The sequence below is a fragment of the Protomyctophum bolini genome (assembly GCF_963924005.1).
Source record: "Protomyctophum bolini genome assembly, chromosome: 5".
NCBI classification, from domain to species: Eukaryota; Metazoa; Chordata; class Actinopteri; order Myctophiformes; family Myctophidae; genus Protomyctophum; species Protomyctophum bolini.
In genome coordinates, this window is record NC_137866.1 from 33,004,318 (window position 1) to 33,029,064 (window position 24,747).

The following is a 24,747-nucleotide window of genomic DNA, read 5'->3' on the forward strand; positions in this document are numbered from 1 at the left end:
TTTGAAAAACGATGCCTCATAAACTAGGGATTCATTGTGTGAATGTTGGCTCATATCCCAACAAACGGCTTGAATGTAATTTTTTTATAAATGTTTTAATGTCTTTTGAAAGCTTCCCCAGAAAACACTAACTTGCAGTCTTCATCACAAGGCTTTTTCAGGCTTAATTTATTTTTTCAACAAATTATATCTGCTAAATCCAATATTTTACAGATTAATTGGTTTAAGGCCAATATCGATGTGGTTGCTGATTAATCTCTCAAAGTGACATCTTTGTTAACCATGTTGGACATTGTAGCGTAGAGAGGTGATTGTAGTATGTTCCACTTGACCAAGGGGTTCATTTACAGTTTTAAATGGCAAACTGCCTGACTTGATCACAATACAGCATTATAGAGCGTTTTTAGATTATTTAATATTGACAGTCATGCTTTCTTGGAGAATGTTTAAGGTTCATATTAAAATGTCCACATTGTGGATGTTCCTACAGGGGAAAATAATCAAAACCCATAGACAGGCTGTTAACCCATATCTTCCCATAATACAATAGTGGGTCATTAGATTTTGTGACCAGTCACGACAACCATATTTGATGGCAAAACGAGAAATTGGAAAGCCCATGGAGCTATGAAGTCCTGTTAAACATTTCACTGTCCATAGAAACTGGGTAATTTATGTAAACTACATTTGTAATCTTGAAGGATAGGCCTGTTGGTACTGTCCAATAGGTTTTCTAAATATGAGCCTTTCTATAACTAATGTTAACATTGTATTTGTATCAGATTATTGTAAGCAATAATTGTACGCCATAAACTATTTGCTTAATGTGTGCTCTCTGACGTCTGTCCACTGCCTGGCATACCTTTGCTTATCTGGTACTATTCTAATCTCTACCCTTCCCAAGTTGCTGCTTTTCCTCTGCACCCCTTGTCTGGCTATTTCTGGATGTGGGGCTGGAAGCCAACAGAGATAACTGGTCCAAACCAGTGCACTGGACTTTCCAAAGAGTAGGCTACTGCCTGCCCTGCAACCCTTGCATATGGGCTTTGCCTCTTTCATTCACCCATCTGCACTTTTAGGCACAGCATTTTAATTCAAACATGGTAATGCTGGACCAGCAAATGTTAAAGAATGGTGGTGAAGATCGTTTGGAAAAGGAGATCAGGCATAAAGTGTCAGAGGCTTGGAGCACACTGTCTTCTTCAACCTCCAACGGTCTGAGTTTGGCATAGAATCAGCTCTTCACATCTTGTCAAGATCTTTTGAAGCCCCTCTGCAGGCCTGTATTTATATTTATTTTTTGGAAGTCCCTTGAGGAGCCATCTACCATGGTCTCGCTGCAGGGCCAGGTATCTGCCGCTCTGACAAGCCTGGGGACATTGGAAGGCAAAGTAGACAGCCTGGCTCATAAACTGGAGCTAGTCCTGGGAAGAGGGGGATATGCAGGTGGCTGTCCCGTGTGCGTTACCTGCAGTATGCATGCTCGCCAGCAGGAGGCGACAGAGAAGCAGCTGGTAGCCCAGTCCAGGCTGCTGGAGAAGATGGACCTGAGGATTGCTGAAATGCAGACAGCCCTGGAGAGGATGGAGAAAGGTTGGTGGAACGATAGAACTCCCTGCGCCTGGTGCGCCAGTGAATAACGTGTCAGTGGTATTAAATGTTGTTCATCATTCTTCATCTGTACTATAGATCCTATGAGTGAGTCTACTGTATTGCAATGCAGACATGTTTATGTGAAACTTTTGCATTGGATGGGTCGTCTCACTCCAAATCACCCTTGTTTCATTACCGGTATTTAGAAAACTGTAAAACAAGTTTGAAAACCTGAATATTTCCCACTTCTTAAAGAGCAGAACTTTGTGTAAAAATGTAAAATGTCCAATTGTTTGTCTTTTCCGTCCACTGATGTATTTTAATAAGGCAGGGGAAATGCATACCTGAGAACATCTCAACATAAACTGGTATTAATATGGAATGACAGTTTCACACAGCTTAGATACCAATACCATTTAATTATGCCGTTTCTGGTGAAGGTGGTCTTGAAGGAAAGCATGTTTACACGAATCAACAAACAAGTCAACATATGAATGTGGTCCTTCAATCACAACCACAAGCAGCTGCCACTCCAAAGACTGCATCATTACCGGCAAAGACGCCACTCATCACTGTCAACAAGGTACTCTGCTTTTATTTGTATTCATCCTGTTATTTACCTTTCTCCTCTGAGATGAGAAAGGTCTGGGAATGAGGCTAGCTATTGAGCATAACATTAAAATGCATGGGCAGGAAACATTTATTTGATGCCTTATGACAAATAACCTTCTTGTTGGAGAGAATCAATGACCAAAAACCATAATGTAATACTAATTATCCCCCTTAACAGAACGTATTGTATTATTACCGTCCTATAGAGTCCAGATGGTTGCTCGCAGCCAGAAAGCAGTAAACAACAATACATCAAATCCCAACCTCCTGCCATTTCTCCTCAGAAAGGTACCAGCTCATTTCTATTTCAGATAAATGTACACTATCAATGTTATTCCGACCGCCACCTGTTCACTGACTGAACGTTTCCTTTTAGAAAGTGACAAACCAGCTTGAATCTGTTATGTTTACTTTACACTTTTTCCTCATTATTGTGTGGTGACGATTGTCATCACACGTTATGCTTACTGTAGGCTTTTCACACAGGCTTGTTGTTTGACCAGATGAAGAGCCTTGGCTTGAAACATCGTCAATAAATAACCTTTTGGAGCGTGCAGGTTCCCATCACTTTTCCTATGTCACTTTTTGAACCCAGCACCTCCGCGAAGTTTCTGTATGATTTTCACACAGGCTGACATCATGGATTCAGCTTTTTGCATTAGGGCTGCTCGATATGGACAACATGTCATATCTCTGTATTTATGCCAAATATTGCGATATCGATACGATATACGATATTACCGTAAAAAATCATATTCTATATTTTAAGTGTTGCAACATTTCTATCGGGTTCCAACTTCCCACACTTATTTGATATTCTAAGTTTAGCAACAATGAAAAAAAAAGAGGATTGCTTAGTGGGCAAGGACCCCCCACACACATGCACTCACACACCAACAGGAGCATGAAAGAGGGAGAAACGGAGTGGTGGTTTATTATTTGAGGGGCACAGGCTAAAACAGAGGGATGTTGGACGATGTATTGACGATATATCTACGTATATTGCGATACCGTTGCCTTTTTGCGATACTGATATGCATGTGTTCATTCCTCGATAACTATACGATAACGATATATTGTGCAGCCCTAAAGTGCATGGTGGTTAGAGGAATGACAAAGCTTACAGCACTTATACCCAGGCGATCTCACATGCTAGCCTATACTAACCAGACCCAACCAAGTCTGCTTGGCTTCCAAGATTGGACGTGATCGGTCAGGCATGTTCACAGTGGTGTGTGGCCATAACAAGCAGCACTGGCAGAAAATGTTAGGCCCTATAGACAACCGTTGCTGGAGGAGACATTGAAAATATTTTGTATTTTCTATAAAATAAGATTTTATAGGACTGGCGATTAATGCAATTGGGGAGGTATAGCAAATGCCTTGACCACTCTGCCGGATACATGCTCTCCACTTCTTGCAGATCAGTTGAGAAAAATGACAGTTTCACAGCTTACAAATGTATGTCAATTCATGATGCTGTTTCTTGTGAAGGTGGACATGAGGGAAAGCATGTTTACACAAATACACAAACAAGTCAACACATGAATGTGGTCCTTCAATCACAACCACAAGCAGCGGCCACTCCAAAGACTGCGTCATTACCTGCAAAGTCCCCACTCATCATTGTGAAGGTACTCTTTGCTATTATTTCCAAACTTCACTACTTCAGTAACATGTCCGCAACATGCATACATTAAAATGTATTTCATGCCATAACACATAGACTTCCTGGTGGCGTGAAAAATAAAGTATTGTGTATTTTCTCCTAGAGTCCAGATGGTTTCTCCCAGTTAGAAAGCAGTAAACAACAATACATCAAATCCCAACCTCCTGCCATTTCTCCCCAGAAAGGTACAGCTCATTTCTATTTCTATTACAAATACATGTAAACGGTGCATTTATATTGCGCAATTATCCAAGATGCTTTACATAGATTGTGCATTACATTCACCCATTCACACACACACATCCATACACTGATGACAGTGTCTTGCTCAAGGACACTTTGACACTAACTCTGGTGGAGCTCAGATTCGAACTGGCAATCTTGCGGTTACCATCTGGCCACATCTGGCAACAAGCAACATTTTTTTTTTAACTTTCTGTCCTGCATACTAAATTGGGGGCTTTTGAACAGGTTGAAAATTTAGGTTAAGCTTGGTTATTTATTATTTTTCAATTATCAAAGCATTTCAAAGGAAAGGAAAACAACAAAAACCTGAAACGAAGTTTGGGGCAGTTAGATGGATGAAAAGACGTACAGCAACTAGTATTCCCATCCAAGTGCTTGTGAGGCCTGATCCTGTATAGCTTTCGAAATCCGTCAACATTGAAGGAGGTATGGTAAGCAACAGTGACAGCAACCAGTACTAGATTACAATGGCTTGAGGAGAAGCTTTTCAACATTTAAAGTTTCTTTAACGCTTAGCACGTCCAGCTGCTACTTAAATTTTTGCATTAAAGTAGCTATAAGCAGCCAGCAATGAGTAAAACGCTCCCCCCAAAAATGTAGTCTCTAGAAGCTTTGTCATTGGTCGAAAAAAACCTGGTCATTAAAGTCATTCACATTTTGACATATTATTGCTTATAGCAGCTTTAATTCAAAAATAACTAATGATCCATTTTATTTGGTCTGTTTTAGTTTTTTTTCCTTTTTCTATTTGCTGTATTTGTTGTACTGAGTGTAGGTCATTTTTTTATAAATGGTCTAATGGTGATACAGTGCTAAAGATCTGACTTTAGCACTGTACTGTCCTACAGTACATCACAGTAAAATGTGATGTCTATGTTAATTTATCAATTTTTAACTCAATGGGGGTACAACTGTAACAGGTAAGGTCAATTTGCTCACATCATGTGTACACTATCAGAGTTACAGTAGTGTTTTTTGACTAATCTAATGCCTAGTTTAGTTAGTATAACGGACAGGTGGTCTGTGTGTCTTTTCAGTTGGTTGTGGTGAAGAGCAGAGAGACCCAAAAGGCCAAAAGCCCATTGTTGGACGGACACCAGTGGATCGTCCTCACCCAGCGGCTGATCCGTCAGCACAAAAGGCCCATAGCACATTGGTGGCTGCAAAGGTTTGTCTGCAGTGGTGGAAAAAGTACTCTTTGTTTACTTAAGTAAGCACTCTGTTAAGTAAAAGTCAGGAATCATAAATGTCTTTAATTTTACTTAAAGTACCAAAAGTAAAAGTATGTATTTATGCAGAATGTTCCATTGCAAGTTTTCACATCATCATCAAAAAATCATTTGAAAATAGCAGACAAGCTTGTAGATCGGCTATTTTCAAATGGCCGAAATGTGTATATAGGGTAGAAGTGGTGAATGTGTTTTGTAATAATAAGCAAAACTATAGTAGCCTAGTAACTAAAGTTTTCAAATGAATGTAATTGAATAAAAGTACAATATTTGACTGATATGTATAGTAGAGTAGAAGTAAAAGTATTGGAAATTGGAAATACTCAAGTAAACTACAAATATCCCAAAATTGTACTAAAAGTACAGTACTTAAGTAAATGTACTTACGGTAGTTACTTTATTACATCACTGGCACTGTTTGTCTGCCTTTTACAATGAAATGAAAACAGGAGGGGAAAAAATGAAGCATACTTTTTTAACATTGCACCTATCGTAGACTAGACTCGTTAGTGATGTAATAAATACATATATATTTGTTTTGTTATTGTAAGCCTACAAGGTACAGTGGATAAGAGTTTGATAAATGCCTAGCATGTGAATGCTGAAATGCTGAACGTTATGCATCACTTTAGTGCCATTTCATATTGTGAGCATTAGTATTTGTAGACATTTTATCCATCTCATATTAGGCTACTGACCCCCCCCCCCCACCACACACACACACACACACACACACACACACACACACACACACACACACACACACACACACACACACACACACACACACACACACACACACACACACACACACACACTAGGATATGAACAGACAGCAGGCTGTCCACAATGCTCCCATGAAAGGTCAGGTGATGATGCCTGGAGTGCAGGTGATTGGTGGAAATTCCCAAGAGGTGAAAGGTCAGCCAATGGCAAGGCCCAGCCAGCAGTGTGTGGGCGGAAGAGATGTGACGCAAGCCACACCAGACACAATGAGCACATCAGTTATTAAAAAGGTATTTTATTGTAATTTATTCAAACAAGGGTTCGATGGTGGACAAAATATCACTTAAATACAAGTGAAAGTTGCTCTGTCAAATTTGCTTACAAAAGTACATGCTTTAATAATAATACATATATAAAAAGTTAATTTTCAAAAAAAAATTAAGAAACACTAATCCAATAATAATGGAAATAGTAGATCTACAAAAACATTGGCAGTATTCAATCCCAACCCCGCTCAGGGTACTCGTGGGTTCAGAAGCAGAGGTCCTCGCCACTCGACTATAAATGGAAGGACCTGACCTTACTTCTGATGTTTTCCTATGTCCAGCTTTGAGGGTTTGTGTAAACACAAACATTGTCCTAACAAAACACACACACATTGAATGCCATTGACAATGAATGGAAATTGTGATTGGCCGTAATGAGATGATGTAGTATGATGATAAGAGCGCCCGTCACTTCACACAGGTGTGATTTTATTTCAAATGTCTGTTTTCAGAGCGACGTGCACTGTGAGCCACAGGTTCATGAGCAGCGGCCTCCCAATCAGAGCCACAGGCACAGTGAGCCACAGGTTCATGAGCAGCGGCCTCCCAATCAGAGCCACAGGCACAGTGAGCCACAGGTTCATGAGCAGCGGCCTCCCAATCAGAGCCACAGGCACAGTGAGCCACAGGTTCATGAGCAGCGGCCTCCCAATCAGAGCCACAGGCACAGTGAGCCACAGGTTCATGAGCAGCGGCCTCCCAATCAGAGCCACAGGCACAGTGAGCCACAGGTTCATGAGCAGCGGCCTCCCAAGCAAGCCACTGTCGCTGCTCCTTTCGACGGGGAGGAGGAGGGAGGAGCCAGAGGACGGGTCCGCAGCATGCCTGGTGCGAAATCCCAAGAGGTCAAAGTTCAATCAATGCCAGAGCCATCAGGCCAGAAAGAAAAGTCAGTGACGGGCAAGAGGATGGAGGGTGCAGCAGCTGTCCAATCAGTGGCCGGCGGCCAGCTGAGCCAGAGCACGACTGGCCCGATCAAAACGGCCAAGATGGTGACCTTATTACAGGTGCCACAGAAGCCATGTGGATTGGCTGTCCCCATAGTCACGACGGAGAGTCCGTCCCCCCTCAGACATGTCTCCAGCTGTCCAGAGTCTCTTCAGAGGTCCACACACACACACACACACACACACACACACACACACACACACACGTACAGTACAGTACACACATGGTCGTGGAGTGATTCTCTTCAACAGCCAATTTTTTTTTAAATATTAGGATAAATCTTGTGGCACCATTTTGTGGTAGTTAATTCCTGGCCCCAGCAGATGAAAATCTATGGGTTCAAGGTTTACTCATGGTACCATGTCACATATCATGACCCAAATGTGTTTTTAGGGGTGCTGCTAGCTCCTCCAAGTGCAAGGCTTTTGAAAATGCATGTCAATTCAGTGTGGCGCCCCTCACATCACATTTTGTAATTAGTTATTATTTTATATATTTTTTACATAATACAGTATTTCAAGCATTGAAAGACTCCTGCACAAATGAGTACATCGATACAATTTAGATTTTCAATACAATATCAATATCAATACAATTGAACTGGATTTTGACTACACCAGTGTAACTAAACCTTTCAGAACCTAAATGTGCCTTTATATCGACAATAATAACATTAATAATAACAATAACAGTAATATTATATTAGTTACCTAAAGCCATTTACTGTATGTAGGTAGGTAACATGGTGTGGTAGGACCCGATATGTTTCACATATCCATTAGGACCAGGCTTTTATGTTTTCAGGACTTTTTAGGGTCCATCTTGACATCTTCAGTGTTATGCTTTGTGTAAGCTAGGTGAGCTGGGGCTTGGGATTGATTAAATAGTTGGGGTGTAGTGTTATTTAATGTACTGTCAGCCTAAAGATGTGCTTATATAAGTGCAGTTGGAAGATTACGCTATACTGTAGGTCGGGGTATAAGTTTAGTGTTTTAGGCATGGGTGTGCTTAGGGGTGTAGTATGTAGAAAGTAAAGTATCACACAGAAGTAGCAAAAAAAAGAAAGAAAAAACTTCAAGCTGTAGATCGGCTATTTTATTTACTTTGTGTTTGTGTGTATAGTGTAGTGTAGTTTTAATAACAAATAAAAGGTACTTTTTTCCCCCACTATTTCCTGAAAATTAACCGTTTTGGACATGCAAGGTTTCCACCCGACCAGCAATGATATGTGTGTGGTGCTGTAGGCTCCAGGGAGCCGGACCCCTGCAGGCTCCAGTACAGATGGTAGTCCCCACCATGCACCCTGCTCAGGGGAACAGCCATGCTGTGGCCAGGCGGCCGGGCCCCAGCCCTAGTCCAGACTGTGGCATTCAGATCCATGTCATCCCTGCTACATCATCAGACACAGCCAGAACGATGTCTTCTCCACAAATCTACCACAAGATCATAGGTACACAGTGAAGTGTTAATTTAACTCTGACATGATGAACACAGACCATTTTCCCATTAATGGCTTTATTTTGGCTAATAGATTTTCCCCAGTCATTGAAACGTTCCCATACGTACCTGAATAATTCAGTCAATTATGGCTAAACAGCATTAAATCATCAATATTGGAATTTTGTTCTCAAGCAAGTTTAATTTCTTTGCATGTTTAATTTTGTGAAATGAATGGAATCGAATGAACAAACAAACCACAGTGTGCTTTGGAAAATAGTCAAGTATATTCATAGTCAATGGGCTGAACACACCCCAGATCACCAGTATCGTTCCTCAAATGTAGTTCTATACAGATTTTTTCAACAACAACTTGACTTTACTCTACCCTGCCCTCCCAGACGATGTCCCTCCCCAGCCAGCTCCGTTCCTCCATCGCTTTGTCTCTCTGAGCTCTAATCCAGCATCAGACATCTTCAACGTTCACACCCGAGAGGTCCTGGGAGGGTGAGAATTTTTGTAATTTGCTCATCCTATACAGACCAAACACACAACCGTTGTAAACGCCCCCATTCAGGCAACACCTTGGTGGCTCATGTAGTTAGTGTATACACTGTCAGAGTTATCTTGTTCTGTACATCACTCACTGTGAGTGTGACATGTTGCATGTGTTTTCACCAGCGGACGCTTCGGAAAGGTTCATCTGTGCACAGAAAGGTCATCTGAACTGAGGCTGGCTGCTAAGGTCATTAATACCCGCAACGCCAAAGAAAAGGTACAACTGACTGACTGACTGACTGACAGACACACACTGTATACAATAGATAGATTGAAATTGGTACATATATGGAGTGTAGAAATCGAGCGTTTACAGTGTCGATAGATTGATAGTTTAGTGACAGTGAGAAAGACATACCTCCAAAGAAAGTTGTTGAGTTGTTGAGAGTGTGCATCTCTGTCCAACAGGAGATGGCCCAAAATGAGGTGCAGGTGATGAACCAGCTGAGTCACGCCAACATCCTCCAGCTGTATGAGGCCTTTGAGAGCAGAAACCAAGTGGTTCTCATCCTGGAATAGTAGGACTCCTACCTCCATTCCTATTCTACTGCATTCTGTGTCCAGCTAATCACTTCTCTGCTCCTCCCCCCCCATTTTTACCAGCTTAGACAGTACCCCAGTCGTCCATATTTTGGGCATGTCATTAAAGGCAAAACAAATTGCTGTGCGACACAATAAAGTATGAATCAGGAATTAGTTGTTAAATTCCATGGTTAGGTTTAGGATTAGAAGTGTTGCAATGGCAGTTCTTAATCAGGCATGTGTGTGTACTGTACTGTAATGTATGTCTCTGCTATGTGTCAGTGTGGAGGGAGGCGAGCTGTTCGACAGGATCGTAGATGAGAGCACCCCGCTGACAGAGGTGGATGCCATGGTGTTTGTGAAGCAGATCTGTGAAGGTCTCCACTACATGCATCAGATGTATGTCCTTCACTTGGATCTCAAGGTCAGGCAGCCATACGTGACAGTTTGGGAACTTTAGAGTTTGAGTCATGCGTTGTGCCTCCCTGTCAAATCTGTAAAAATAAGTAATTCCACAGGGATTAATCCAACTGAGTTCATTTGTTCACTATAGCCAGAATATATAATCCAAAATATAATTGTGATCAACAGCAACACATAATAATACCTGTGTAATAGCTGATAGTTTCTTTATACATGCTGTCTCTCTGTTTTCTATTTCTATGGGTCTTCTCTGATATCTTGTTTACTTAATTGCAGTGACTTGTCATATCAGAGTAAACTAGTAGATATTGTGTCAGATTTCTTTCTAATTGGGTTTGTGGTGTTCCATGATTTCTAGCCAGAAAACATCTTATGTGTGAACCACACTGGTCATCAGGTGAAGATTATTGACTTTGGACTGGCCAGAAGGTAAGACTAGATGCATGAGCTCCAAATCGTGCACACACATGCACAGACAAAAGGCCCTCATAAAGTCACATTTTGATCGATCCAACTCATGGCCCAAAATAAGTTTGAGTATGTGCAGTATTAAGCTGTGCTGAAAGCTGTTCAACTGAAGAATGTAAATGACAATGGCATTGATTATTTGTTCCATCTAAGGTGTTGTGATATTAATCATATTAACACCTTGATAATGGTTATTTAAAAATTGGGCTTTTTAAGCTAATTCTACAGTTGCACTCACATGGATAAGTGTCTAAAAGTAAAATGGGGCATGGTGGCACAGTTGGTAGTGCTGTCGCCTCACAGCTAGAAGGTCCTGGGTTCGATTCCCGCTGGGGACGCTGTGGGCACTGGCGGCGTGTTCCCTCCTCCGCGTCATCAGTGCCCATACCCGAGGCGGGGGTTGGCGATAGGGCCTTTCTGTGTGGAATTTGCATGTTCTCCCCGTGTCCCCTAGGGTAGATACCCTCACAAAAACATGCCGTAATCCTGGTCTCTAAAACTACCTCCCCCTGGCCAGCCGGGGCGCCTGATGGAGGGGAAAGGAACTGGTCGGAAATAACGTGTCCCTTCCACGCGCTACGTCCAGCCGGGGAAATTCCCCTCTGTCAGGTGAAAAGAAGCAGCTTGGACTCCTCATGCATAGAAGGAGGCATGAGGTCAGTCCGCTGCCCCCCCAGGTTGGCAGAGGAAGTGTAGCGCCCAGGATTACATTAGATAATTGGCACTGGGTGAAAAAAGAAAACTGGGTTACAAAATCGTGGGTTAAAACTTTAAAGAAAAAATAAAAGAACAAAAGTCAAATGTTTGAATCTTGTGCACATTTTGTCTTGTTTTGATTGTCAGATACAAACCACGGGAGAAGCTGCGAGTCAACTTCGGAACTCCAGAGTTTCTGGCCCCTGAGGTGGTGAACTTTGACTTTGTCAGCTTTCCCACAGACATGTGGACCCTTGGGGTGGTCACATACATGCTGTAAGTCCTCTCTAAGTTTGGACAGTTTCACAGTGTCAAAGTTCTGAAATGTTGACAATGTTAACAAATCACATAAATGTACATCTGCCATGAGAATGAAAAGACTATATGATTAACTTAATTTATTCCACAACATAAGAGAGGTTATTATTACAGAAGCAAGGAATATGATATAAACTGGAAAAGTGCACTCCTCAGAGCATGGCTCTCCGCCAGGCCAGATTGCCAGTCGCGGTGGGGTGGGTGCCGCCCTCAGGACATGAGGAAGCTGTGGGGGGAATAGAGTTTGTATGACAGACTGTTCACATTTGTGGTGTGGCTATGGGCAGAAGTGAACGTGGCTTTGGAGGTACACTCTGTACAGTCCCTTCAACATGCGATTGTGTTGGTACGTACGACCTATACTTCAAGAGTTACAGCATAGGCCAAAACGTGATACTGCTTGTCATAGCACCAGCCTGGCGGAGATAATAAATATGTACTTAATAATAATATACAATATAGGCAATGAGATGTGTAAAACAATAATAGTGTGTTGGTGTTATTAAAAACAGAACTCAAAACTTATCCCAAATAAAGAGCTTGACAGGATGGTCACAGGTTGTGGTGAGCGGACAGGGGGACCGATTCCCTGCTGCCCTGAAGCTGACAGTCCTCTGAACAGAGTGGTTTGTGACTGATCTTTATAGTTCGGGTGTGGCCACCACCCAATCCACTGCTGGTGTCATAGGGCTCATCAGAGCCGGCCAATCCATGGAGAGGACTAGTTCCCCACAGCAGCAAGCACTCTCCAGTAATCAGTCTCATGATGACACAGGTCTCCTCCTCCTCTCATCAACTCTCCACCTCAGAACACAGGAAACAACAGATAATACCAAATACAAAATAACCTAATTATGGCTGGCCGTAACACCCTTGTTGCTTTTACAGGGTGAGTGGAATGTCACCTTTCCTGGGTGACGATGACAGCCAGACACTGAGTAACGTGCTGGCTGTCAACTGGTATTTTGACGAAGAGGCCTTTGAACATGTGTCTGCAGAAGCCAAGGACTTCATCGGCAATTTACTGATCAGAGAGAAGGGGTGAGACTCTGCTTTCTAATTCTGCTTGCATTGACTTAAAAAGCAACATCCTCATCTGAGAAATGTTCTACTGTGCTATTTTCGATGAATATTCATCTTAGATATGGACTAAAGCTGCAATCCAGAACCTTTTATCTGCAGTGGTTGAGAAATGTAGACGCTGTGGTCAGAGTACTGTGGTACTGGTTGACAATTCGTACTGCCTGAATCTCAGTTCTGAATCTTAAGTGCAATATCTTCCCTGCTTAACTACTGGGCGTTCTATTGTTCAATGTGGTCAGGGTTGCAGAGTTTCATATAGCATGGGTGGTAATTATGGTCAAGTAATGGTCTTGGATTAAACAAATACAAAAACAGTATATGAATAACATAATGTTTTCATTCTCAGTGACATGGTCTCATACTATCAATCCTAGATCCGAATTCTGACATTATCAACCTTAACGTTAAGCAGTCAGGATTCTTCTGTGCTCTGCATTCAACTCTCTTCATTCAAGTATTTCTCTTGAACTTTGTGTTTCACTTTTAGCCCCTACTTTCTGTCTCTAACAAAGCATGGATTCCTTAAGATAATGTTCTCCATCTGATTCACTGTTTTATTCAGAGGCCGATTGAGTGCAGCTCAGTGTCTCAAGCATCCTTGGCTCAACAACATCTCAGAGAAGGCGAAACACAATAACATAGTGCTCAAATCCCAGGTCCTGCTCAAGAAGTACATGGCCAAGAGGCTATGGAAGGTCAGTTTGCATTCTTACACACATTCAATGTTAATTGATTGCTAAGTTGATGCCAATACTTGTAAATACAAATATTATATAATTTATGTTGTATTGTTAATTATGCTGATGCATTTCGTTTCGTAATGAACATGTGGCCTTGCCTGTTGCTTATTTTAGTATAATTGCAGAAAGTTTTTTTGCACAGAACAATCTGGTGTGTACATCTAACTATAAGTTCCAGTTTTAGACTTTCATAGTTAGATTTCGACAGACACTGGATTTTGTGTGCATTTAACCCTAACGGACACATTACGGGATCAGCCTCGAAAATAAGAACACTTGTGTGTGTTTGTTGTGTGTTTTATTTTGGCAGAAAAACTACATTGCTATAGCAGCAGCCAACAGACTGAAGAAGATCAGCAGCTCAGGCTCTCTCACATCTATGGGAATCTAAAGCGCTGATCGTAGTACAGAAAATAGCAGATTTACAAGCTCACAACACACGCTTTCAGTGAGTATCTAGGCTAAGCTTGTGTTGGATTCAAACACGTTTAGCCTACATTCAGCCTACCTGTGACCCCACAAACAACAACCTTGAAACTGTTTGTTAGAGCTCATAATTAAATAATTTGCAACTTCTATGGCAGCATTTTCATGAATCAGATATTGCAGCTTTTTCGGTTCCTTTTTGACTCGACTAGCAACTTGATATGTTGGAGTCTACACAAACCAAAACTCCACTACTATGGTAACATTGCTTCTTTTAACACTATTCAATGCCATCATATGATCAAGAAACTGCATCAGCTCAACATCCCCCCACTTCTCATACACTGGACTCACAACTTCCTGAGCAATAGACCACAAACAGTTGAAGTAGGTACATCATTTTCATCAACTGCTATCACCAACACAGAGGCCCCTCAAGGCTCTGTCCTCAGCCCCTTCCTCTACACTCTATACACAAATGACTGTATTAGCCCCTCACCCACTAACATCACATACCGGTACTTTAAATGCTCCATGACAATAACTCTATTACGGTCTATCAGAATAGCATTTCTCATTTCACACAGTGGTGCACTGACAACTATCTAGAGTTGGATGTGGTCAAAACAAAAGAACTGGTCATTGAAATTTTAAACAACAACCCACACTGGACTTAACCCACTCCTCATTAATGGTAAAACAGTAGAACAGGTTGACAGCTTCACATATCTTGGACAATAGACTTAGGTTTGATCAACACATTACATCTATCCAGTCACGCTTTCAGCAAAGACTCCATGTAATCCGTAAATTAAGATCATTATCTGTTGCTCCTCATCTTCTGCTATTATTGTACAAAAGCATTATTCAACCTGTTCTGTTGTACTGTTCTGCATGTTTCTACACCATACTGTCCATGCCTAATAGGAACAAACTTTTCAGTATCACCCGTATTGCTTCCAAGATCATCGGACTTCCTACGCCCACACTTTCTGATATGAACAATAAGGCCATCACACGACTAGCACTCACGATATCAAATGACACTGATCATCCTCTGTATCACTTCTTTAACCTCATGCCATCTGGACAAAGATACAGAACCTTGCCATGGAAAAAGGTCCATTTTAGTAGGAGTTTTGTCCCCTCAGCCATCGCGGCATTAAACACTCTGCAACGATGCAACCCCTCAAGGGCCCCTATAGGGGCTCCTGGACCCCACTTTGAGAACCACTGCTCTATGAGTAACAGCCACACCTCCCAGATCATGTTTTGAACGTCATTGTGCTGGCCACATTTTTCCCTTATTACCTCCTCTATGATGTTTTCGGCTATATAGAAGTGTATATTTGTACGTCTCTAAATGTTATGATGAATTGAACAAGGTGGACCCTCTTGTAAACAAAGTGTAATGCTTTATGTTATGGTGTCGTACACTCACAGTTAAAGGACCTATAACATAAAATTCAACTTTTTCAATTTCTTTTGTGTTTTTGGGGCTCCCATGTGTGTTTTCTATCCCCACAAATAACCAATTTTGAACAATCAGGCCTTCATGTCATATGGGTGTTTTAATGGAAATTGCTCTCAGAAACAGCTCGACTGATTTTGGCCTCATCGTGATGTCATCAATGTCACCCTACTTTGTATAATTCCTCCTTTTCTCAGTCTTCAGTTGCAAATTTGCAATTCCACTTCGTTTACAATGTCCACCATTGTTGATTTTCCAAGCTGGCATGGAATGGAAACAAGCCTGGTTTTATCTAGCATGAGTATTATAATGACTCAAATATTAAATAATCTGCATATCAGCACCCTCTCCACCTCAGGACATTGTGGTACTGCAGCTAAAACTGCTTTCAAAGTCCAGAAATAATTGACAAGGCTGGTTATATCAGAGTGGTGATTGAGGCTCAAACCATTAGAAATAACTTTGAGGGACATAGACAATATGATTATTAAATATTAAAAGCAGTTTTAAAATGCATGTTATTTGCGCTTTAAGTTTTTGTATTGAGTTGTGCTTGAAATATACTGTAATTCTGCAAACTGTTAATAAATACTTCAATCAATCAAAAAACAAAACAAAAACATAAGTGTTTTTTGGGCTCAGTCTGCCCCCAAGTGGAGATAATGATAATGCATGTCTTTTACATGGTCACTTACTGCTTACTGCTTTGGAGTTTGGACACATTTAACCTTTTCACAGACCATGATGTCACATGTATGAAGGCATATGTGTGTTGCTAAATACGCAAATATAATTTGTTAAAATGTAATGTTCAAACCAACGAATACACTCCTGCAAATATGCCATAGGCCTTTTTGGGTTATCATTTTAGCATCCTTTTGTATAAAGTATTCAATCGATCAAAAAACATTCTCCATTGCTTCGACTTAGTGGAAGATTTAAATAGCACTGTAACAAAAACACAAACACAAATAGAAATCTAAAGAATGATTTATTGCTTTATTTTCTGACAATTAGAAAATATAAGAGCTGTTTATTCTTTCTTTTCATCTTTCTCTAGTCTATTGGGTGATAATACAAACACCTAAAGCAAAATTGCTCTAATCGAACAAAGTTAAAAGTGGTCATACCTGCATTTTAGTGGTTCTCAGAGCCAACTTGAATGCAGGTGATGCAACCAATTGTAACAAATTATCATTCGGTAAGATGGTGGGTACATTAATTAGCCTGGCATCCTATCTGCGCTGCCTTGATAATGTTTTACGATGTGTTCAATCTGGAATCCATGGCTGGTATTACAACCTTGTTGTTTATCAGACAGCCAATGTTCAGCTTTAATATTAATCGGTTATCAGGGATTGATGCACCCAGCAATGTCTCTGTTGTGTATTAGAGGCAGCCTTTTTTTCTGTAGAATTGTATTGATATAAGAGCTGTTTATGAGTTTAAACCCAGCTTTCTTTAATCCGGTTTGGCTTATCAGAAGCGATAAATTAATGCTGACTGTACAATTATTTTTGTACACACTATATTTCGCCCATCACTAAAATCACGAATTGGGAAGAAATGGTGTTGCTTACAAAAAGTGACACTGTCGTGTGAGTACATTTAAAGCTTAACATGCTTACTTCAGATTCCATATCCAGATTTAAATTTATGAAACATTCCAGATTGAACAAAACAAAGTAAAACAATGAGATTACAACAAACGCAAAAACAATGGTTCCCCAGGGAACACAGTATGTTACTTCTTGTGCTAGAAATCATTTTGCTCTAAGCTAACCTCAATATAAAACTATGAAGCTACAAAGTGTGCGTTTGTTCACTGACAAAAATAGAACTATAGACATGTTCTCTGTAGTCAAGTGGAGAGTAACCTGTCGCTCTTCTCTGAGGTAGTCAACAAGTAGAAAAAAATCATCATCAAAGGCATGGGTAAACTAGATGTGTCAAAGATACACGGCTATAATGTATACACCATAGTTGAAAACTCAACACAGTATCGCATCCAAGTCTAAACCACTCAACTTACATGTTAAAACAATGATGATTTTGTTTTGCAGGAGAAAAATTATGAGAGGTAGCAAAGTTTGAATGAATTATGTCGCTGTCTGTCACTAGATAAAAATAGAGTTTAGATTCATAAAACCTACCATTATAGTTTCAATCTAATGGCACAAATAACCAAAAATAACTAGAAGCAAATACACATAAAATATAACAGTTCTGCATGTTTGTTGAGGTACATAACATTTCAAGAGATCAGAGTCATCCTTTTTTCTTTTTTCAATAATGTCATAAGTGCTTAAACCCAGTCGAGATTAGACACTCTTAGAGAGGCACAACAGTAGCATTTTAAGACAATGGTGCAACACATCAAGGATTGGAACAATGCTAGTGAGGTAAAGTCCTTTGTAATACAGCAAACGTTAAGGCAGAAGAGTGAAACCAACCCTTTCAGTAACAATCCCTCTAAATCTTCTCTCCAAGATAACTTCAACAGTCAAAGAGATAGTCACATTTCATTGTGGTTATATAAAATATGATATGCCACTATGTGAGTCGAGTTGAAGGGGCGACCTGTTTGTGGAAGCAGGTGCCAGGCAAAATGTTTTTTGCTAAATGGAGAGATGTGATCCCAGAAGTCTGGGGAGCACATTTGGTACACTGTTGAGTAACTTTATTCATCCTATGTTGCAGTGAGTGACACAAGCACATCTGGCTTGAATCTCATCAGACATTCCCTAAAACGCTTCCTACTTTTGACTTTGCCTCGTCTCGTCTTTTGCCAAAAAGAATGGTGAAAAATGCCAAAGGCAAAGTCAAAAAGAGAAGGCACAGTGCTCGGTCAACATTATATTAGAAACTATAAAATCAAACAAGAGCCTAAAACTTGCGGGAATGGATGTTAAACGTAACAGTGAAATGGTTGTAGAGCTCAAAGCTTGCTCAGTGTCCAGTGACACTGTTCAAACTTGAATCTCCAATGCTTTTTAGCAGCAATACAGGTCAAACTATTGGGCATTACATGTGAGATCCATCACTTGCTCAGCTGAATGGTTAGCATGGTTGGGAAGTGATGGATTACATGGTTTACAATAACATTACTGTGCTTAATTAAAATATGTAAATACGTTTTACAATTAACATTACTCAAACAGCAATCAGATAGCGAAAGTAACAAGCAAAAAATAGCTTGAATTGCTATTTGAAGGCATTTCACTGTGATATTATTGAGATTATTAATTATAATCCATTTCTCATCACCTGAAGCGGTGAAGGTCGTAGACAATTGATTCATAACTGGCTCATATATACTTTAGATAATTGGTTCATCTATCCATCTGCTGGGGCAATTGGAAAATCAATCACTTATGTAACCTGGGGTAGTTACTGGCAGTTGTAGGTCTTGGGATTACATTTACAGCAATTACTGCCAGTAAATTAGAATAAGGCATTTTAAAGCATTCTTTGCATTTTAAAGGCAAAATTGCTACGGATTATTCCATGGATTTAATTACGGATTCAAATTTGTAGCCCTGCTCATCTCTAAAGCATTTCAATTACCTGAGATCCAACTTCGAAATGCCAAATTATCAGTGAATTTCTATACCATCTGCTGCAGTATGAAAGCATCCTCTTACTCATTGAAAAATGAAAATGAAAATTGAAAAATGATTGTTTTGAATAATGTAGGTTTTCCCATAAAGAACTATCCTCAAACCGTAAAATTCACTGGGTTTGTGCTGCACCTGTGTCCACTCTCTTTTTATTAAGTGCAACCACTGTTTGTAACAGGTTTTTATCCGAAAGAAGTACTCAATTTTGGTTGCATTGAGATCATCTAAAATTTCTTCCCTCTTTCAAGCTTCCTTAAAAACAAAAAAAAACTATGAGGTAATACTGATGAGGTGATTTGTTGTGTTCAACAAAAGATATCCAAGATTAGCATAATTAGCTAAATTAGCACATTTCTTTTTGTTGTTTCTTTTTTCTTCTTCTTTTAAACCAGGAGGCTCATGCGGAGATATCATTCCCATTTTTACCCTTTTCAAAAAAACAAACCAATGCGCGAGCACATGGGAGGCCAGCATTTGTCCATTACCAGAGCTGCTCTACCCATGCCAGTTTAAGTTTCCATGGTGACAACTTTTGCGGTGTCCCCTGAGGACAGGGGAGCAGAGCTGCTTCACTGTTGAAAGGCCTGGTAGTAGCGAGGTAGGGAGCTGGAAGTGCTCATTGTAGGACTGCTGTACCCCTGAGGTAGCTGGTTGTGGTTGTGGGCTCCGGGGCCCTGGGGTACGTGAGCCTGGGGAGGCTGAAGGAGGGTGAAGGGCCCCGGGGCCTGGGAGGACAGGCCAGCGGAAGAGGATGGGGAGGAAGTGGCCGAGTTGGAGGTAGACGGATAGCCCATCACCAGCCCGCCCATCCCCATGTGGGCACTGTAGGGCGGCAGGCCAAAGGGCAGGAAGCCCAGCAGCGGGCCCAGGTCCATGTTAGCAGCGCAGGAGAGCTCGGCGGAGGAGAGGGCGGGGCTCCTGGACAGCAGGTGGGGGTCCCCGGCCCCCGGCACTCCGGGCGTCTCCGGCAGAGCCTCCCTCTGGGGAGGGGAGGCAGCGGAGGAGGTGCAGGAGGCGGCGGTGCTCAGGTGGGGGGGAAGGCCGCTCTGCAGGTCCAGGAGGAAGCTCTCCACGTCGGCACGGGGGTATGAGGTAGATCCGTGTTGGTACCTGGGCATGTTGCCGTACGCCGGCTGCTGTTGCTGCTGCTGCTGCGCCGCCACCACTGACGACTGCAGGTGGTGGTGGTGGGGGTGGGAGGAGGGGGGCGGCATGTGACGAGCCACGCCCATGGTCGTGGACAGGGAGCCCTGCATGAGGCCGTGGTGGTGGCCGATTCCGGGGATGGGGTTGGCCATGGTGGGGTAGGAGTTGTACATGTCCATGGAGAAGGCCTCGGGGGGCTCCTTGGAGGCCGAGCCCAGGTCGCAGGTCACGGGACTCGGCTCCTCCTTCACGGTACACGGGGTCGCCGGGGCAGGGGTGGCCGCCGGCGTGCCGGTGCCAGCGGCCGTCAGACCCGTCTCCTGGGCGTGGCTCTTCTTCAGGTGGCGCGTCAGGTGGTCTCTGCGGCCAAAGCGTTGCGCGCAGCGAGGGCACAGGAAGTCCCGGCGGCCCGTGTGCACCACGGCGTGGCGGCGCACGTCCTTGCGGGTGTAGAAGCGGCGGTCGCAGCGCTCGCACGAGTACTTCCTCTCCCGCACTGGCGCGCCGGCGCTTGCGTTGTTGCCCTCCGACGGTGGGGGCCTGTCGTTGTGGCTGCCCAGGTGCTCCAGCAGAGAGGCGGCTCCCTCCGGGCACGGCAGGCCGGGCGCGGGGCTGTGTGCCGCCACCAGGTGCCGCCTGTAGCCCAGCTGGGTGCTGTACTGCTTTCCGCACTCCTGACACTGGAAGAGCTGCCTGCTGGCCTGCTGGCTCTCCTGCAGCTGGCTCTTCAGATGGTCCTGCTGTTGGAACATCTTCTAGCAGATGGGACAGCTGTTCTTATGCACAGGGACTCTGGCCCGGAGCCTGACCAGACACAGACAAGACTCATGGGGTTATTCCAAGGAGCTGAGCATCAGACTGAAGACCTCTGGTTGCCTTGTTCATTCAGAGTGGTGTGATGAATGTTAAGTGCTGTTTGTTGGGTGTCCGATGGTCTCTTACGGTGATGACTGGCGGTCTGTCCTTCCTTGGTAGGGCGAGCTTGTGTCCGACGCTTGGTTTCTGTGGCAACAGCTGCCATAGCAACCCCAAAAGGGCTAGGGTGATGAGGAGTCAGACACACTCAGCAGCTCTGACTGTTTCTGTGTGTGTGTGTGTGTGTGTGTGTGTGTGTGTGTGTGTGTGTGTGTGTGTGTGTGTGTGTGTGTGTGTGTGTGTTTCCTGAAAAGAGCTCTTGTTTGGGCCCAGAAGTTTATTGCAGCGTTCAGCCAGCCAAAAACTCCAGAATTGCAGCAGCAGCTAAATTGCAGAGGCTCTCTTGCATTTTTACAGTCCTGTAAACACAATAAAGAACAAAATGTATTTTTTGTTTCATTATCATTAAGAAACATCTACAAAAAAAATGCTTTTATTTTAAAATTCCTTTTATCCCCAAGCTTTTTTTCCTTCCTTTTTTCTCCCAATTTAGTTGTCATGCCAATTCCCATATTTCCCCCTGCAAACACTCGTAGTCATCCTACAGTTGGGAAGGACTGTACACACTGCACAAGCACGTGTCTCCTCCGATAGTCAAACTGCTTCTTTTCACCTGACGGGGAGACGTTTCGCCAGAAGGATGTAACGGATGCAGAGGAACATGCTGGAACTACCTGGACTTCCAAGTCTGCCAGGTTTTAACCCATTTTGAGCCGCACCGATCTACGAGCTTGTAGATCTGCTTTTTTATTTTTATCGTGAAAATGTGCCGCAAATCTTTGAATATATATTCTTTCAGAGCCAAAGTTTTTAACTCAAATCTTTGATTCTGTTCGGTCCCGGGTCAAAATGGGTTAAAACAACAGTGCATGTTTGCTAGTAGTATTCTTGCAGTTTTACTACAATGTATGTGCGGTCGTGCGCTTATACATTGAATCTGTATCTGTATCACCCGTGAGAGACATAAGAGATCTTTTCACAAGAGACCCAATCCGGATGTCCAAAACGCCACCACTCTTTTCGGTCTTGCATCATGTATGTTAATTTGAAACAGAACTCTGCTTTCAAGTCATGTTGGGGAGCTGTGCGTCTTAGTAGCGTGAGCCGTGACAGAGTTATTGTCTGTTGGTGAAGCGTACAAGAACTGTCTACCTTCTGTTTGAACTTCTATGTTATTGTATAACATATGACAACAGGACTTATAGATAATGGCTTTAAATAAACTGACTATTCCAAGCTGTTTTACCCAGAAAAGACACAATTAGTTGCTCAGGACTTTGAATAGAAATTGCTTCACAAATATTGAGTTTGAGTAATTATGTTATAAAGTTGATGTACCGGTATCGTCAGAGTCCAATTCTATTATGGTATGGATACATTTGGCACATATAGGTTATTTATACAGTACCTACCAATATTTCAAACGTTTACATTGTTATGACATATGATGAGCCAAGGATTGGAAGCTGTGGAGTATGTGTATTTTATTTTCATTTACATACTGTACATACTCACATATTTAACTTAACACAAGACTAAATAATTGGGTGGTTAATTAACTGAATTACAATCTGCATAAGATAACATTATTTTACATTAATACATTTTCTTACTCTAAACTGGACTGGTTAATTGGTTCAAAATAATGTTAACACGATTCTGTTGGTGTATAAACAATAGGAGATTGTGAAAAAAGAAGATCATCAAACAAATAGAAACTTGATTAAATTGTACTGTATTACATGTTGCAAAAATGGATATCAAATATAAGTAGCAAGCAGATAAGTACATTTAGGTAGCTAGATGTCGAAAGTTTTCACAGAAACCAAGTAACATGAATAATGACTGAGCACGCTCAGGGCCGTGTGAAGGACAGCTATAATTGATGAACTTGCATTTCCTTGTGTGTTGCAGGGAATCCAGCAACAAAACTAGGCCTATAAGTGGGAAATTGAATAGCTGTAATGGAATTCTCTACATAATGAATACAATAATTTTAAGATTTAAGTAGGTTAAGTGTTCCTTACAATTCAAATGTGACTGTATTTCAACACCCCACTGACAGTTAAACATGTTAAATCAAGCTATTGAATACAAACTAGATTATTTCCTGCAGGGTGTATTATATTTAGGCTACTATGGGCTAATGCAAGGTAGCCTACTTGAAAGCACAAAAAGATAATAAGGGAGATTTAAGGATATAACTTTACTGGTCTCATAGCTATAAGATATTGAGTTAGCCTATTTCTTCTCCATAAATGCTGCATTCTGGCGACTGTCGCCCCCCAATTTCATCACTAATTCTACCATAATACATTAACGATATGTATTATTAGACTAATATACAATAATACATCTTCCTCTGAATCATTCCATGCTCTATGACTTAATGACGAAATGCTATCACTGCCATCTTGTGGGTTGCAGCATCTTAGCTCAAATATGAAGCATGATGCTCTCGATTCTTTTAACTATTATTTTTTATTTAAGGTGCTATAAGCAACTTAAACATGCAAACTTACGTCGTTTTGTCAATTTATTAATTCCGAAATATATAAAAATCACTGTGGGATCAGATGAGACAGCACGGTTTAAAAAAAACATAATAAAATGCAAAGCTGTAATAACATGCTAATTACCGTCTGGTCGTAATTTCATCGCGTTCTTCTATTTGAATGAAGCGATAATAAAACCCATAGAAGAAGGTAGGCTAATATGGACACTTGTAGAGTGTGTGAACACTGAACGTGGTCTAGTCTATTCCACCTGATTATCGCCGGCTAAAGTGATGTAAGCTAGCCTGCATTCACGAGGTAAAAGATACATTCAAGAGTGAACGACTCAAATGTACTTTTCCTATTACAAATCCGACGACGATGAAGCCAGTTCTCAAATTATGTTTACAAAGTATCCAGATCGGTTCTGGTTACGAATGCACAAAAGATAAAAACGATTCAGCAAGTTTATGTCACCGAGTTTACACAAGTCGGCACGGGTCATTTTCTGGATCAAGTTTAAGCAGTATTGTTAGTGCATTACATTCCAAAACGTGGTTAAAAACTTACCTCGAGGCAGTCTACGGTGTTTGTACTGATTATTTTCCCTTTGATATTCACCTCAATATTTTTTCTAATTTTTTATACATTTTATTACATTCTGGGCCTGGACTCTTCGGCGCGGCGTTGGAGTTGTAGAGCGCATGCATTGTGGGAGTGTGACGTCACGCACAGCACTTTTGACAAACTTTTGCACAGAAGGCATGTTACAGAAGGCAAAGGCTACTGGTGGACTGGATCAGACCTCTGTTTTATTTCAGGAACCCCCACTTTTTATATGAATCTCAGGCAAATGATCTACCTTACATTAAGTTTCAATCTATGAGTGAAAAAACTAATTAGCAAAAAGATATACCAAAAAAGTTTAACCTGAATAACATTAATAATGGCTGCTGTTTTCAGTGTTTTGTATGTAGGCCTATTATAAACTTGAACTTGACTTTAAATGTTTTTTTTTAACAAAACCTTTTTTGTTTGTTTTTTTGTTAAATATCTACCTATATAGTCTGATAGTAGGCT

General features: G+C 41.6%; 2 protein-coding genes across 2 annotated transcripts; one reads left to right on the top strand and one right to left on the bottom strand.

The window, feature by feature from the left end:
• Window positions 1-1,328: 1,328 nt before the first annotated feature.
• mylk2 (myosin light chain kinase 2) lies at window positions 1,329-14,036 on the top strand (the record flags this gene model as incomplete). Its single annotated transcript, XM_080762901.1, has 13 exons — window positions 1,329-1,593; window positions 2,118-2,176; window positions 6,854-7,506; window positions 8,594-8,799; window positions 9,188-9,293; window positions 9,468-9,561; window positions 9,753-9,862; window positions 10,149-10,290; window positions 10,648-10,718; window positions 11,601-11,729; window positions 12,660-12,812; window positions 13,417-13,549; window positions 13,905-14,036. 13 exons carry the CDS (start codon window positions 1,329-1,331, stop codon window positions 13,983-13,985), a joined length of 2,202 nt encoding a protein of 733 aa, XP_080619027.1. The 3' UTR covers window positions 13,986-14,036.
• A 2,492-nt stretch (window positions 14,037-16,528) lies between these two features.
• Window positions 16,529-24,376, bottom strand: LOC308315555 (zinc finger protein PLAGL2-like). The gene is made up of 2 exons (XM_080763592.1): window positions 24,238-24,376; window positions 16,529-21,531 (listed from the first exon to the last, which is right to left on the bottom strand). The coding sequence occupies exon 2, from the start codon at window positions 21,007-21,009 to the stop codon at window positions 19,681-19,683; it is 1,329 nt and encodes a 442-aa protein (XP_080619718.1). The 5' UTR covers window positions 21,010-21,531; window positions 24,238-24,376; the 3' UTR covers window positions 16,529-19,680.
• Between the last annotated feature and the right edge of the window lie 371 nt (window positions 24,377-24,747).

Coding starts and splice junctions, on each gene's coding strand:
- LOC308315555 (XM_080763592.1), bottom strand. CDS start 21,009: ATGTTCCAACAGCAGGACCATCTGAAGAGCCAGCTGCAGGAGAGCCAG.